General features: G+C 40.3%; 1 protein-coding gene across 1 annotated transcript in view; it reads right to left on the minus strand.

Annotated features, from left to right (window-relative positions):
• ANTXR1 (ANTXR cell adhesion molecule 1) overlaps window positions 1–17,884 on the minus strand; it is a 215,234-nt gene that overhangs the window by 121,441 nt on the left and 75,909 nt on the right. Inside the window, exon 10 of the mRNA XM_039239602.1 lies at window positions 9,859–9,957. Within this exon, the coding sequence (XP_039095533.1) occupies window positions 9,859–9,957 (99 nt within the window). The remainder of the gene's footprint in view (window positions 1–9,858; window positions 9,958–17,884) is intronic.

A 17,884-nucleotide genomic window follows, 5' to 3' on the forward strand; every position in this document is an offset into this window, starting at 1 on the left:
GTAATCCCAACTTCCAGTGATAAACACTGTTAATGCTTCGGGATACACTATTTCAGAAGTTTTTTCTATGCGTGTTATTTCTTACCTAATGGGATCATAGTACACATAATATTGTAGTATCTGGCATTCGTCTTCATCTGCAGTTAATAGGGGCGGTATAGGTTATTGCAAGAAAACTAAATGAAGGTAATGGGGCCCAGGACTCTTACAATAAATCTTTTACGTCCTCTCAATAAATCTATACCAAGAAAAAAAATTCTTGACTAGTTGATGTTTATAAAACTTACAAATTATCTTCTAAGTGAAGCATCAGCCTTTAAAAACTGAGGTCAGAGCAAGCGGTGCACTCAGGACAGCTATAATTTACTAAGAATAAACATAGTTTTGAAAGCTTTGTTTTTACTTGGGTGAAGACAATTCAGGATTCATGCACAAGGTATGTGTCTCCAGACACACAAACCCTTGCAGCTGTGCAGTTATGTTTGGGAGGGTTTTACCTTTGGAACTGGGATTGAGGGGCAAGTCTACCAAAACGGCTACAGCCCTCCATGCAATCATTGACGAATAATTATGGCAAATGCGGACTGCTTGTAAAGAACACAAACCTATATAGAAACTCAAAGAAGAGGTGGGAAGGAGACCCCAGGCATACATTTGAATAGTGGATGCCAGTCAGCTGCTGCAGTGTGCATGCTGGGGGCCAGAGCTGAATGGCATGGGGAAGAGGTCCACAGAGAACATTCTTTTTCTTCCTTTCCCTTAGCTGCACCCAACTTTTCCTCTAAATGGGTGTTGGGCAAATATTTGAAGAAGGCCAGTTTGAAGGGGGCATGGACTGTGAGCCTGCCTGGGGTTCTCACAAGTCTGGCCCAGCTCTGTTTGCCACCTTCTCTTCCCACATCCTATTGAAGTGTCAAAGGAGCTGTGTTTTGTGAGGACAAGCAGTATTCATGAAAGTCCAGCCATCTCATGCAGAAGGAGAGGGCTCCAACTTTCCCCAGCAGGATAAGCAAGGCTGAGAAAATGACCATCTCAGGAAGTTCACAAACAATTCTCTCTTCCAACCACACCTCAAAAGAAGTGCACTGTGTGCCAAGTCCATGTGTAGCTTACAATTTCTGCTTGGAGGCAACTGCACATGTGGTAGAGCAGGGGCAACGTCAAGGGTGAGTCTGTCAGGCGCTGCCGTAGCTAACTTTGGGCTGTGTCAACTCCCCCCTGCAAGAAGGTCTTTTGCCCGAGAATGGAAAATCTTTACCACCTAGTTACCCTGTGGTAGCAATTCCTCCTTTATTTCCACCTCATCTGAGATTACCAGGGCTCTTGTCTGACCAAGCAAAACTCCAGTAAATTTCCACTTATCTACATTTTTGTTTGGACCTTAGAGGTGGGAACACCCACTAATAGTCTTGGCAGGAGCCTCTTCAAAATGACTGGCAAAGCCAGTCATTCTCAAAGTGGAAGCAAAAGGGAAACACTGCCAGATTACACAAAACTCCTGAAGTCCAAGAAAAAGAGGCCAGTCAGGGAATCAGAAGATGTGCTTTACCTGTGAACACACAGTCAGCTGCACACACTGACGTGCTAAAGTCTGAGTTCTTCCTTCCCTGGTCCAGGACTTTTTTTCCTGACCCTGGGTTCGAGTCTTGGCTCCCTACTAATGTGCTCTGTGACCTTGGCCAAGTAGCTAAATCTCTCTGAGCTGAGGTTTCCAGTCTACAAAATGTGGGGCATCATGGGAATTAGTACCTCCCAATCAGGTATACATCAGAGTTATGTGGGCATTTGGGATCAGGGGACCGAAGGATCTGTGGGGATCCTCATTATGGAAGCAAAGTAGAGAAGTGGCCAAAAGCCTCTGGATCACCCAACAGTCCACATTGCTTCTAACTCTGGCCATCTGGTTGACCTTGGCATTTCTGAGTTTTAACTTCCTACTTAGCAAAAAGCAATACAAATAACTTGTCCCTCACTGGGGGGCTGTGAGGACAAAATGAGATAGTACAGTGAGTGCACAGGGTAGGTGCGCAGCCATCAGTTGCTGCTATCACTTAGATGAAGCTCTCTGGAAAGTCACATGCAGCCTGATTCGGGACCTTGAGAGGAGATCCTCCTTTATGTTACACAAAATGGCATTCCACCATCTTCATACGACATCAGACCCTCAGGGATGCATCCAAGTTGCACTAAGTACCTTTGACCAACAGATGCAATACGCTAGCCAGTGAGAAGGGAAACAACAGGCTCTTGTTTGGGAAGTTGATCTTCTCCTTCCCTCTGTCTTCCCTCCCCATCTGCCACCATAGATGCATGTCAGTAATCTCCTTAGGGTGCCCATGGCAGCCCCATGGCCCAGATGTTTTCTAAGATGAAGTATGGCTTCTGGATAATTGGACAGATTTTTAAAAACAAACACACGGGAACTTCTGCATTTGGGTGAACATTGTCTCTCGTCCCCTCTGGAAGCTGAGCCCCTCTTTGGAACTCTTTGAACTGCTTTCATGGCCAATGTTCAATTTGAAAAAATATCTTCAAAGGAGGCAAAGTTTTATCCTTCGAGTGTGAACAAAAAGTAAACCAGAGCCATGCCTAGTGAATAAGACTGGAGATCAAGCTGGGAAATACTATTTTGTATCAAGAAGTAAATGTGCCTACGAAACCATGAAACTGATTTCTCACATGGCCTATAAGTTGAATTTTAGTGACTTTGTTAAAAATCAGTTTCTGTGTTTATAGTCCTACTTCCTACCTCGCCACGGAGCAGCAGGATAGTCTAGGCTGTTTTTCATTATTGCATTAATAAAAACCCCATTTTTAATTTACTGTTTATTAAAGTGATCATTTCTCAGCTCATATCCCAGTGTCTCCTTTTTAGCATTCTGATCTCTCTGCAAATGGATTTCCAATTGAAAGTGGATCTTTTCTTGGCACAATATGTTGAATCCTGGAGTAGGAAAAAGTGCAGCCAGAATAAATAAAGTTTGTGTGAAGATTTCCAAGATATTTTCTTGGCCAGCAGTGAGTTCAGCCTGGTGATTGCAGAACTAACCAAATGCTAAACTTAAGATGTGTGCTAGGCCTAAATAATTAAGAAGAATTTTAAAATTAAATTTTAAACAACTGTTGTAGATTTTTTTTCTTGTTACATAAGAGGCACGTTGTAGAAAACTTAGAAAACAGAAAAAATTAACAGTGTTCTCATTCAGAGGTAATCACTGTTACCATTTTGACGTGTTTTCAAGTCTCTGTGTATAAATGCATGTGCATAAGTCAGAAATAACATGGAGGGACTGTTTTGTAACTATATTATTCACATCTTCCTTGGTCAGTCTTCCCTCCAGTTCTTCCTTCCTCCCGCCCTCCCTTCCCTCCCTCCTTCCCATTTTTCTTCCCTCCCTCCTCCTCTTCCTCTTTCTTCTCCTTCTCCGCTGCCTCGGCTTTCTTCTTCTTCTTCTCTCTCTCTCTCTTTCTCTTTTTCCTTTTGCTATCATTCATAATGTCAGGATGAACATATTGTACCCAAGTCCTTGTAAACATTCCCAATCATTTCTTCTTGATGAAGTTGAAATGGAAATTCTGGGTCAAAAATGTAAAAAAGGAGTTGCTTCATTTTAAGAATTGCCTTCTAAAAGATTTAATGGTGTCTCACCAATGAAGAATGAAAACACCTGCTCCTCTATATTTTTGCCAATACCAGGCATTGTAGTTTTGTTAATCTTTGCCAGGTTGATAATTTCAATTTGTATGTCTTTTGGTTATGGTAAGTGGTTTCCATATGCTTCCTACCCACTGTTGTTCTTGTAAATTTCCTTTTCATATCCTTAACCCATAGATATGCTCACTTTTTATTTTTTTTTTTTTTACTGATTTTAAGAGAAGTCTATATATTAAGGTTATTGACTCTTTGTTATATGTCTTATGAATACTTTTGATAGTTTTCTGTTTTCCTTTAGATTTTGAGGGGGAGGGAACAGAAAAATAAAAAAAAAATATGTACTCAAGCTATTAAAATTTCCCTTTGTTCTACTCCAAGGCTTAAAAAGCCTCTCCCTACTAGAAAATTATGTAAATATTTATTTTTGTTTCCTTCTATAACTTTTATAGTTTCATGTTCACATTTAAATTTTTCGTCTGGAGTCTGTTTAGATGTAAGGTGTGAGATAAAAATCTAACTGAATTGTTTTTCCAAGTGGTTAGCCAGTTGTCTCAACACCATTTTGGGGGAATAATCCATCCCTTTCCTGCTGATTGTAAAGGTCATTTTATTTTATACTAAATTCACATAAGTGTTTGGCTCTGTCTATGGCCTTTGTTGTGCCTGCTCCAATGCTCATTTTGCCTTTTGTGGTACCAGTTATACCTCATTGCAATTACCGTAGCTCTTTTATACATCTTAGAATCAGCTAGGGCAAGTTTCCACATTTTTCTTGGCCATTCTTGAATGTTTATTCTTCCATATAAACTTTAGAATTACTTTGTTAACTTAAAAAGTCCCATTGAAAGTTTCATTGGGATTATTTTAAAAGTAAGTATTAATTGGAAGACAATCGATGTCTTCAGAATACTCAGTTGCTGCCCTATTTAATAATAGTAATAATCATCGTTATTAGTTAATACCAGCAGCCAATATTGATTGACTGATTTCTGTGTGCAAGGCCCTGTTCTAAGTGCCACTTTCTACATTTAAACCTCGAAGGAATACATGAGAGAGGTGGTGTTATTGCTATCCTCACTTTACAGAGAGAGAGACTGAGGCATGGAGAGGTTAAGTAACTTGCCATGGTCACACTGGCTAAGGCCGGATTCTCTTCCCGGGTGATTGGGTTCCAGTGCCTGTGCATGAGTCCAGACTGTTTCTCCATTTATTTACACTTTCTTCATATCCCTCGCCAACTTTTGTGACTTTCTTCCTCTATATCTTCACAAGTTTTGTTATATTAGTTCTTTCTAGATTTTTTTATGTTGTGGCTCTATTTCTCCTGGGATGCATTCTAACTGATTATTACTGAACTCTGGAAAAGCTATTGGTTACTATAAGGGAGGCATTTATTTTGAAATCATCCAGTTATTAAATTAGTCTAGTAGTTTATTGATTTTCTTTAGTTTTTCAGAAGAACATAACCATCATTTTAAAGTTAGGATGTTTGACCCTCTTTCCTGTACTGACACCTGTCACTAGTTTTCTTGTGTTATTGTGATATCTATGGCATTGCTCAGTACAGTAGTCACTAGCCACCATGTGGCTACTGACATTCAAGTTTAAATTTCATTTAAGTTAAATGAAATTAAAATTTGAGTTCCTCAATAGCACTAGCCACATTTCAAGTCCCCAGTAGCCATATGTGGCTGGTGGCGACCATTTAGCTACCATTTTAGAATATTTACATCACCACAGAAAGTTCTACTGGACAGCTGCTAGAACTTTCAGACCCATATTAAATAAAAATGGTGAAATGCATTGTCCTGCTTTTCTCTTCCCAACTATAAATACCTCTACATAGTGATTTACTATTAAATGATGTTGAGTTTTGAATTCAAGTATCTAGATATATTTTTTTATGATGCTGAAGAAGTTTGACCCTATTCCTAGTTTTCTAAAGCCATATATTTTTAAAATTTGGAATGGATAATGAATTTTGATACCTTCTTGGCATGAAAAAGTTTTGCTCAGTGAGAGAAAGTCCTACTCATTCTTCAAAATTGTCTTACTGATGCTGGCTCTTTTTTACATACACTGTTGGATTTTATTTACCAGCATTTAATTAGATGTTTGTCATAAATGAGCTTAATCTCATATATTCTCTGCCTCTAGTATCTTTGTCCAGTTTTTAAAAAATGAAGATTATATTATTATAAAATGAATTAAGATGCTTTTTCTCTATATTTTGTATGTTTTAGATATGGGCCATCTGTCCCTTCAAGTCTTACAGAATACAGGTGAAACAAACCTGGCTCTGGTGCTTTGGGTGGACTTTTCTTGTCTCTCTCTTCCAGTTCATGCATTTCATCTTCACCTATGTCTAATCACACTGCTAAATCCATGCATTAAGTTGTATTTCAGTGAATACATTTTGTTCAGCTCTAGAATTTACATGAGGTTTTTCTGCAGAGCTGCCTTTGTTGGATATTCTCCCCCTTTGGTCTTTACATATTTCAAATATGTTTATTGACATTCTCTTTCAAATTGTTCTCCAGTCCTTTTTCTTGCTTGCTCTCCTGCTTCTCCTACCCATCTTCATGTGTTTGCTATTTGATGCTATGAGCCCTTCTTCAGAGGGGGTTGTTGGCTACAGGAGTGCTGGGGGTTGGGCTAGCTCTGCATTGCCACTGCCAGGGATCAGAATGATCATGGACACATTTTGGGGTTTGTGTCCTGACTTGGTGCTTCTGTATCATGTGGGTAGTATAATATCTTACCTTCATTCCTCTGATTCTTTGAGTCACTGAGAGAATGTTCCAGTCCTAGTTAACATGCAGTACAGCCCCTTAGAGCTGCCCTGCACAGGCTGATGTTCTATGTCTGTATCAACATTGGGATCACAGCCTGCAGACCCCCAGGACTGGACCCTCCATGGTTTTACATCCTGCTTAGATTTTGCATTCCCTTCTTTTTGTTTCCTATACCCGAGGGTTTCCTTCTTTTTTTGGGGGGGGGGGGTTCCTTCTTTTGAGCAGGGCCACACATTACAATTTTTAAAATCATATTTCATCCAGAATTTCTGGATCTATTACATTGAATGCAGGTCCAGAAATTGTTTTAGATTTCTAAGTGGTTGATTTGTTGACTTTATTTTTAGGCAAAGGCATGGAAAATGGGAGAGAAGTAGGTATTAACCTAAGCATTTTACTTTCTGGTTATGTTTATCATAAAATAATATATTTAAGTAACTTCTACTTTTTGGCATTAATATGCTGGCATTTTATTTGTGCCAGTACCATAAATGTTTAAGGCTATTCATAGCCATTTAAAAACATATCTATACATCTGCTCTCTATCTTTAATTTGTTATTACTCATTCAAAGACTTGGAAAGTCGTGTTAGTATCTCCCACTATAAACATAATTTTTCAGTTTGTTCTTTTATGTTTAACAGTTTGGCTTCATATAATCTGCTGTTGTATTATTCATGGAAGGCTCCAGGGCCTGGATCATGTTTGAATTGGCTGGAGCCATAACAGCCCTAGGTTTGTTACTGAGCCATCAATTAATCTTTTTCTGATCAGTAATGGCATTCTATTCTCTTTCTGTTACAAAAGGTAATGCAGCATTTAGGAAAAAAATCTTGAAAGACAAAATGCATACTGTAAAAATGAAAATGGATAACAGTTTGAAACTTGGGATAGAGAGATAGAAAAGGAGAATGGGAAAAAGGAAGGAATCTAAATTCGTTTTATTTCACAGAGATGACTCAACAGAGACTGTTATATCCATAAGGTTGAGAGAATAATGTAGATTTGACTATGTTGTATCCTTTATCTTTTATCTATCTATCTATCTATCTTTTATCTTTTCTGCCTACCATATTTCTTGTTCATATTCTTTACTGAATGAGAATGAGCAGGTGAATTAATAAATGAAGGACAAGTGGTTTTTTTTTTCAAATTCTAACATTTCCCCCTTGTAATGTTTTTTTTTTAATTTTTTATATTTATTTATTTTTGAGAGAGACAGAGACAGAGACAAAGCATGAGTGGGGGAGGGGCATAGGGAGAGGGAGACACAGAATCTGAAAGAGGCTCCAGGCTCTGAGCTGTCAGCACTGAGCCCGACGTGGGGCTCTAACACCCGAACCACAAGATCATGACCTGAGCCGAAGTTGGACCCTCAACTGACTGAACCACCCAGGCGCCCCTTCCCTTAGAATGTTTCTAATAACCATATGTTCAAGAATAGGAGTGTTGCTTGTGGGATGAAATATGGTTAAATCACTGCCGTCCTCAGCTCCAAACTGTTAGCACTGTGCGGCAAGCACAATTAGGCTTGTGGCCTCAGCCAAATCCCTGCCCCTATGGCCTTTACTTGTTTTGAATATGAATGAGATGGAGAGCCTGTGCAGGTATTTACAAGTATATATTAGGAAAGAAGGGGAAGAGGGAAAGAGAATGAGCTGGGTTTCCAAAGAAAGAAAATTTCCCAAAGAAGCTGGAAAACAGGCCTTCAGAATGTCACTCTACAAACCCAAAGTAAATCTGCATTTCATGTTATGCTAACATAGCATCTCTGTGTAACCTTTCAGGCAATGGCAACACTACACTCCATTTTCATTCATCTCTAGAGAAGGGTTGGGTCTGAAGGCTCACTTGTGTGCGAAACCTACTTTGTAGGCGTGATGTCTTTGAGGTTAACCCTCAGGAGTTTCTGATCTTAGTTAAATTTGAGATTTTGGCTAAGAAGAGAGGGAAAGAGTGCTTGAAAAATATCACAATCAAAAGGGGAGAAAAAGGACAAACTCAGTAGAGGGCACAGGTCCAACTTTCACACTATGACTACTCAGGGACTTTTCAAAATGTTTTCAAATAGCATGTACTTTTTAGATATGTGAGAGCATTTCAAGGCAAGTATCAAGAAAACTAACTGAATGTTTCAAATGTTTGGAATTATTCCAAGGCCAGGAATTCCAGATGTTTGTAAGGAAGCCATGGCCTATCTCTGTTTAAATATTTAAGTGAGTTTTAAGATGTTAAGGAGGAAAAAAGACATACCTCTCAAGTCTTCCTTTTTATTTTTATTATTATTATTTTTTATTTTAGAGAGAGAGCATGACCAGGGGAGAAGGGCAGAGGGAGAGAGAGAGAGAAGCAAAGAGAGAGAGAGAGACAGGGAGAGAGAATCTGAAGCAGGCCCTAGGCTCACTGTGGAGCCTGACGTGGGGCTTGATCCCACCATCCTGGGATCATGACCTGAGCCAAAATCAAGAGGTGGACACTCAACTGACTGAGCCACCCAGGCGCCCCAATTCTTCCTTTTAAAAGCAAAATAGGCTATGCCATAAGGCTATCAGGAGGTCGACACTCGAGTCAGTGCTGAGTCAAAACACATGTGTCTGTCCATGCTCCTTGATCCTTCTACTTCTTAGTGCTATTGCGGCAAAAAAGATGTGAAGTATTTAAAAGGACATAGCATTATACAAAATGCAGTGTATTATTACCGTTTATCACCGCAGATACTGAATCAATAATTATCTGTGTGATGGATATCAGATGTGAATAATAACCAGGGCTCCTGGCCATCTGTCCCCTCCATAACCAGACTTTCCCAGCTCTCCTGGACAGCTACATGACTCACACATGTCTTTAAATTAAGAACTTGCAGGCTACAAATGTCTTGTAACAGTGCCAGTGTTATGATAATTCATTTTTTGCATGAAATACGCTCAGTTTTGCTTCCATCTTCCTGTATGTCATGTCAGGTATTCACCATGATGAGAGTTTCTTGGCTACTCCAGGTAAGATTCATCCAGATTGAACAGACTTCCAGAATCTACACATGCAAGCCTAACAGTTTGGCTTTTTGGTTTATTCAGAATCAATAAATTCAGACCATCTATTTTTCACTCTTGACAGTACCTAGTACTTTGTTAAGGAACATCAAGCTTCCCAAGCTCTAAGCAAGAAGCGCCAGCATGGCCACCAGAGAGGGAGTAACTTAGCGTAGGCATCAGTGGACAGAGAAACAGGTGCCCTGCTGCCTCTCCTGATGGGACACCTTAGGGGTCGCTATGGCTTTACGGGACGCTTCTCTGGCAGGGAAGGCCCTTCTCTGTGCGGTCCCCTGTGGGTGGCCATGCTGGCAGATGGAGAGCTGGGAATCCCTTCCCCAAAGCAGGCAGAAGAAACCCACAAGTCTGCAAGAACTTACTGAGTGTGACTGACTCGTTGATCTTGAAGCTGCAGAGAACCCTGTCCACGTTTCGGGCGTGCCGGAAGCCGTTTCCTCTCACGACTACTTGAAATGATTCTGAAAGAAGGAAGGACAGGTCACATCATTTGACTGCAAACCCTTAACCTTAAGTTTGCCATCTGCCCTGATGCAGTGCATTTGTTAACTGTTTCACCAGGCTTAAAATATTAGGAAATTGGTTCAGGTTGGAAACCAAAAGCAACCACGAGGGTGCCTTTTACCACGTCTGTCTCACCAGGTGCACAAGAGGAAGGTGTACGATTTCTTACTTTAAATTCCCGCCTTCTGGCCTTTGTTCTCTTCCCCTACCCGGAATGCCCTCCTCTCCGCTTCTCTGTCCGTTCAAATCTTACCCATCTCTCAAGTCTTGACAGCTTTAAAAACTGTAATCCCTGCAGCCCGGGGGGCCACAGAGGAGGGGGCTCTCCACTTCTCCTCCAATCTACTCAGCATCTCTTATGTCTGTTTTGCATACTAGATCCCCCTGAAAGGCTTTCTTTAGAGCCCAAGGTGCCTCAAAGTTTTTGAAAATCACTGCCTATGGCATTCACGGTCTGTCCTGAATGGTGTGTGGTAAGTGACTATGGAACTGTCAGGGGGTGGTGTCTTTTCTTCCATAACTAGCAAAATGTTGCATTAGGTCACAAATTATTTGATGCTGCTTCAGGTCCTCCTGTCTCTCTCTGCTGGGCACACCTAGGATGACGTAGGAATAGTCGTACTTGGCAACAAATCAGAATCTTGCTTATCCAGTGGTCATTCTCCAGCCTTATCTGCTTGAACTGACTATGGCCCTTCAATGTAGCACTTGCTTTTTCTCTATATAGAAAGAATATATCTTGCAGGTCTCTGGCCCTGCATGTCAATTTCACATTGGCATAATGCATGTAGAACTCATATAGGTTGAGAAAATCCCTATGAAGTAAAAATCATGATCCTTTATGATAGTCTTACAAAAAAGAAAAAAACAGCTAATTTATTAACTAAATGTTTAGAAATATTTACTTAAGTTTGATAGTAACTAATAGTCCATGCTCTTCTTTCTCTCTCTCCCCCCCTTTCTTTTTTCTTTCTGTCATCTTTTGTGTATAAAAATTCCTGGTGGCTCAGTTGGTTAAACATCTGACTCTTGGTTTTGGCACAGGTCACGATCTTACAGGTTTCTGGGTTCAAGCCCCATGTTGGGCTCTGAGCTGACAGAACAAAATCTGCTTGAGATTCTCTCTCTGCCCCTCCCCTGCTTGCTTTCTGACTCTCAAAATAAATAAACTTTAAAACTGTTGGTATATGAAAAAGAAATAGACCAAAAATCAGAAGAAAATGCAATATTTGTGAAAGTGACTCTTGAACGGTAAATTGCTATACAAATGGACATTTTTGTTGGAGGAAGAATGAGATTAAAGAACTACCATAGGGGACTCTTCCAAACTTTAATAAGTGTCATGAGTCCACGTCACTTTCATTCCCAGGAAGCTAATTTAGAGATCATGTTTGCCAAGATAACAATACTGGATGCTAATCATGGCCTCACTGTGTGCCAAGTCCTGTGCTCAGCCTTATATATGTCCAATGTCACTTCAGCCTCAACAACAGTCCAGGGAGGTACAAATGAGAAAGCTGATCTTAGTGAGGTTAAGTAATTCATCCCACACACAGGCTAGCAGCTGTCAGAGACAAGCCGGAATCCAGGTGCATCAGGCATCAAATGCCATCGCCCCAGGACACAGCCATTATGCTGAAATGGATCTTCATCGTCTTGTGACCTATGACCAGTTTCGAGACTGAAGTTGTGATTTTTAAAAAGTTATTTTATTTTCATTTTAGACAGGTGTGCTGTTTTAAAAACGCAAGCAAGAGAACCCAGAGGCACTGCATGGCCACAAAGAGTACAAGTTAGAACAGAATGCTTTGTAGAAGTAAAAAGGACCTTAGCAACACGAAAATTGAGATTTTGACATTTTAAATAACTTGCCCAAAGTCATGTGATTTGTAAGCAGCAAAACTAGAACTCTATCCAAGTGTTCACTGCCTTGGTATTGAACTATGGTAATTAAGATCATGGGCAAATGGTTTTTCAGGACCTCATGTCCTATGAATATTAAGGATTTACATATGCATCTCGATGCAATTGCTAAGTTTAGAAGGACGGACCTGATTTTCTCTCAATGTCTGCCGGGCACGTGACTGATGACACAGTTATTTCAACAAGCATTCTGTTACATGTTAGACATTGTGGAGGAAACTTATGGTATCTTCTTTACTCATTTAAGCCTACAGAAACCTATTTCTGTTTTTTGTTTTGAGTATCAGACATCCAGGAATCCTCCATTGGGCACTTTTGCTGATGCAAAATGTTTTCGGCCTCACTGCCGTGCTACTTCTCTTGTTTCCTCAAACATCAGTGGAGGGAGACAAGATTCTGGAAATGCAGGCCACATGCCAAGCTCTCTTCTCTAACACCATGTTCTAGCATTACCAGTTTAGCTGCTGAGTCTTCTATAAAAAAGACTGCCCACATGTCTGCTTGGCCTGACCTCAGCGTGTTTAGAAAGAAAGACAGCCGCAATCCATGACGTGGTGATGGTGGAAAGCGAACAATTTAACCCCCTCAGCCCAGGGAGAAGATGGAGGAAATGATGCTCTGGGAACCACACCAAAGCAGAGGCGCGCTCCCTCCCTGCCGGGTATGATTTCTGTGTTCGTGCGCACATTTGGTTTCCAGAAGGGCCCAAACATCTGCCCCTGCAGCCCTACTGGAATGTCAGCTCTTCACACATGCAAGTTATGTAACAAACTCTGTCCCACGAATCTGCCAGTAAGTGAGAAGCAGGGCAGATGATTTACGTTCATTTATCCAGAGAGCCCCGAACCCACCTTTCACAATATGTACAGCCAAGTGTTTTTAGGCAATTGGCCTGTTGGGTAATTGCTCCTATAACAAGTACGTAGGCATTGTAGGGCTTTAGGGAGGAATTTCTACTTGGAAATGATCTTTAGTCTAATCTTTTTAAGGTATATATTCTTTAAGATATATGTTTATTATGATTCTTTCTTCACTTTATTCTCAAGTATAATTTAAACTTCTTGGGGGGCGCCTGGGTGGCTCAGTCAGTTGAGTGTCTGACTTTGGCTCAGGACATGACCTCACAGTCCATGGGTTCGAGCCCCACATCGGGCTCTGTGCTGACAGCTCAGACCCTGGAGCCTGCTTCTGATTCTGTGTCTCCCTCGCTCTCTGTCCCTCCCTTGCTTGTGCTCTGTCTCTCTCTGCTTCTCAAAAATAAATAACATTAATAAATAAATAAATAAACAAACTTCTTGACAGTAGAGGCCATCATTTCTATTTCTTTAAAATTTTTGACGGTGCCTAATCCAGGGTTGAGCCAGTCTCAGTATTAAAGAGTAAATAAATGACACATCATGGTACAGGAAGGGAATAAAGAGGAAGGAAAAGAAGGTCATTTAATCATGTACGATCAGGTCTAATCCTGCTTGTGTTCTGAGGCTTCTTAAAGTCAACAAATGAAGAGATGCTCACCACCATTAGACATTAGGGAAAATGCAGATCAAAGTCACAATGAGATGTCACTTCATACTCACTAGAATGACTATAATAAGGATGGACAAAAACAAGTGTTGGTGAATGAATTAGAACCCTTCGACCTTGCTACTGGAAATGCAAACTGGGGCACCTGCTCTGTGAAACAGTGTGGCAGCTCCTCAAACAGGTAAACATAGAGGTATCTTATGACCTAGACATTTCACTCCTAGGTATGTACTCAAGAGAAATGAAAGTGTGCGTCTACACAAAAACTTGTACCTGTGTGTTCATAATGGCATTATTCATAATAGCAAAAAAGCAGAAATAATTCTAATGTCCATCGACTGATGGAGATGGTATTCATACAATGGAATATTATTCACCCATAAAAGGAATGACGTTCTGACACATGCCATGACATGGATGAATCTTGAAAACACTATGCCACATGAAAGAAGCCAGATGTGAAAGGCCACATAATGTCTGATTCCATTCCATTCCGTTTCATTTCCATATGAAAAGTTTAGCAAATCCATAGAGACAGAAACTCAACTGGCAGATGCCAGGGCTGGAGGAAAGAGGAAAGGGGAGTGACTGCTTAATGGGTATAGGATTTCTTTTTGGGGTGACGAAAATATTCTGGAATTAGATGGTGGTTATGGTTGTACAACTTTGTGTATATAATAAAAACCACCAGATTGCAGTTTTTGAAAGGGTGAATTTTATAGTATGTGAATTATAGCTCAATTAAAAAAAGAAAAAGTGAAGTCCATGCATAGTTGGCTAAACTTATTCTGTCCCCTCTTTTTGTTTCTTTGCTTTTCTTTTTTACCTTTTTAGTTTTTGAAATGTGGAACACATAGTTTTGCAATGACCTCAATTAAGATCACTTATTCTTCACTGTATCTGAAAATGAGAAATCTTTATATTCTCCATTTGTTCTGGCTGCCTAAGACTTTTGTGCAAAATTATCATTACTGATATTTCACCTTGTGAGTTAGCTTGAATTTGCTTTCCTATCAGATGCTTAATGTGACATGACACACATAAACATAATAAAGACTGGTGTGTATGAAGTACCTTCTGATGCCTAAATTATTCTAGAACTTTTTGATTTTATAGCTATTTAATTATAATAGCTTTCGTGAGGTATAACTGACATACAATAACTTGCACATAAAGTATATTGCTTGACAAATTTTGACATATGCATATAATCATGGGACAATACCACAATCAAGACAGTGAACACATCCACCACTCTTAAAAATTTCCAAGCACTTCTTTGTAATCTCTCTCTTCTGCCCCTCCCCACGACCATGCAACCACTGATTTCCTCTCTGTTGTTGTATTAGCTTGCAGTTTCTAGAATTTTGTGTAAATGGCATCATACAGTAAATACATTTTTTTTTCTGGCTTCTCTTACCCAGCACACTTATTTAAAAATTCACCCATAATTATTTTGAGATTTATGCATAGTCTATCCCCTTTTATTGCTGAGTATTATTCATTATTTGGATAAACCACAATTTGTTTATCCATCACCTGTTGATGAACATTTGAGTGATTCACAGTTTGTGGCTATTAAAAATGAAGCAGTTATAAACATTTGTGTCCAAATCTCTGTCTGGACACAGACTTCCTTTTCTCTTGGATAAATACCTGGGAGTAGAACGGCCAGGTCATATGATAGGTGTATGTTTCATTTTTAAAGAAACTGTCAGAACTATTTTCCAAAGTGATTGTGTCATTTAACATTTCCGTGAATAGTGTATGAAGAGTCCCTCCTCCAAACAGAAACATCTTTAAATGAAAAGGAAGGGCCAAGCAGAGAATTAAACAAGCCATTCCCAAGAGGTGCCTAAGGGCCAGGCACGAGCTCTTTGAAAAACAATGAGATGCCAAAGAAATGAAACCACGATTTGATGTTGCTTAAATGTGTCTCTTTTAAGCATCCAATGCCAAATGATAAACATGAAGCCTAAAACGACCTTGTTTCTGTGCAAAGCTACACAGTTTTACTACCAATAGTGGGAAACAGCACAGTAGGAATGGTACAGTTCCTTCTGTGAGGACAATGCAAGGCGTTAAATAGGGTCTTCTGTTTCTGGAGTGCAACAACATCAAATGTAGAACAGTTGGCAGGTTGCACACTTGATTCCAATTAGTTCCTTCCTGGAGAACTTGTTTATATAGAACACTGTGAGCTATTCAAGTTTGAGGCCAACTGAGTGGGACCAGAGAAAAATTGTACTTGGGCAAAAGGGTGCCTTTCCTGAAGAGGAGCTAAATCAGGCAAGGCCAGTCTAACAAGGGGTTACTCTCCTAATTACAGAGATTAATCTATAAAAATAGTAATTAGACACTTTTCCAAAGAGTTTATGTTGGAAGGAAAGCAGAATTATTTAAATGCGGATAATGTCAAAGGTGCTAGAGCAGGTGACTTCCTGCATGTTTTGGAACCGGAACTGTAGATGCAGTGACTTATGTACCCCGCTACACAGTAACCACATGCTTGGCCTGTGTATTGGGGTGACAGTGTGGAATGGTGGGGAGTACGCTGAAGTGGAAAGAATACATGCTTCTTTTAAAGGGAAGTTATTCAGAATGTCTCCAATAATCTTTACCTTGCAATAAATACAAGCCCAGTGTTACCAGGTACGATTTTTCAAGACAAGGTAGAAATCTGAATTTTTAGGCAAAAATCAGATTTTTAAATGTTAGCAATAAATTTAAGTTCTGATTTTTTTTTAATGTAGTGTGGATCAGAAAGAACCTGTGTGCAGGGCAGAGAGGACTTATAGCTGCCTATTTATAATCTCTGGCAGTGGAGGGGTTCTGGGAAAATTCTCTCTCCAAGTAGTTAAACCCATGACATTGAATAAAATCATTTCTTTATCTATTCATTTTGAGAGAGAGAGACAAAGAGAGTGAGTGGAGGAGGGCAGAGAGAGCAGGAGACAGAGAATCCCAGGCAGTCCCCGTGTTGTCAGTGCAGAGCCCCATACAGGGCTTGAACTCATGAACGTGAGATCATGACCTGAGCCGAAATCAAGAGTGGGACCCTTAATCAACTGAGCCACCCAGGTGCACCTGAATGAAATTGTTTTTGATCAGAGCAGATTGATACTCTTCTCACTTCCTTTCCCAATTAAGACCTCACGTTAAAATGTAAACTAGTTCCAGGTATTGGTAATGGATTCTTTGCCGTTAAAAAAAAATCAGCCATTAATGCCTTAGCTGGAATTGAATTAAGACTTTAGAAACTTAAAATTATAAAGGATATCTAAGGGGGATAGCATCTGGTGACAGATGGCCACCGCTCACGTAATTCTAAGGGTGAATTCAAACCATCCACCCCACTGCTGGAAAGCTTTAGTTGTAAATGTGTTAAGCCCACGTTTGCCTCCCTGATTTCCTCCCCAACTTCTCCATGGTGGTCTCCTGAAGCTACACACAGTAAGCATAATCTTTCCTTTCCACATGGGAATGCTGTAAATTTCTGAAGATGCTCTTGCAAGTGTCTCAATCCTGTGTGCAATTTTCCATGGCCACTTCAGGCCTTTCTCATTCCACCAGCATCTCATAACTGCTCCCCCTGCCCTTTGAGCACATCTCCACTACAGAGCTTCAGGCACGGTTTTGTTCTTTATCTGAACATAAGACTATCTTCCAGAGTAGACTGAATTTCGTGGGTGGTTGGGAGCAAGCTATATGCATTTGTGTACTCATGTCTTTTCATGTTGCTTGGTACATACTAGACACTAAGAATTGACAGAAAGAAAGAGAGAAGGAAGTTAGGAAGAAAAGAAGAAGGGAAGGAAAGAAATAAAGGAAAGAAAAAGCAAGCAAGGAAAAGAAAGAGGGAGGAAAGAATCAGTGAATGAATTTTTAGTATTGTTTCCAAATCCACCACTACCTCTTCCACGGGCATGCCTTTGTCAATGCCATTTTTAAAATGTGGGACTTGGGGCCATGGTCTGAACATGGAATCGTAAGATATGAAATTAGATCTCTTATCCTGGAAACTTAGCCAAAGATCTTGTCAGCTCCCCGCCCTCCCGCCCCACCGCACAGGTATTCTTGTTGGCTATGAAGATAGCTATCTGTCCTTGTTTTTACTTTCTTCCTGCATGAACTGCTACTAAGTCAGGTTTCCCTAAATTGGCATTTGAACTCAAGTCCCGCACTTTCTGTCTGTCCCATTAAATTTCACCCTGTTATTTGCAGCCTGACATATAAAGATCTGTGTTGGATCTCAGTTTTGCTGTCCGCCCAGTGCATGATCTTGCTGTCTCTCTCGGAGCTCAGTTTGCTGTCAGAACTATGGCTGTTGCTGAGCTGCCAGTGAGAGCCAGCTGAGATCACTGTCTTGGGGGAATGCGACTGTCAGCATAGAATGTCTTGAGCGGGATGGGCCTGGGTGGAGCTCCGCAGCAGGGG

The sequence above is a fragment of the Hyaena hyaena genome, unplaced genomic scaffold, assembly GCF_003009895.1.
Source record: "Hyaena hyaena isolate Hyena2069 unplaced genomic scaffold, ASM300989v1 scaffold_158, whole genome shotgun sequence".
Taxonomy (NCBI): domain Eukaryota; kingdom Metazoa; phylum Chordata; class Mammalia; order Carnivora; family Hyaenidae; genus Hyaena; species Hyaena hyaena.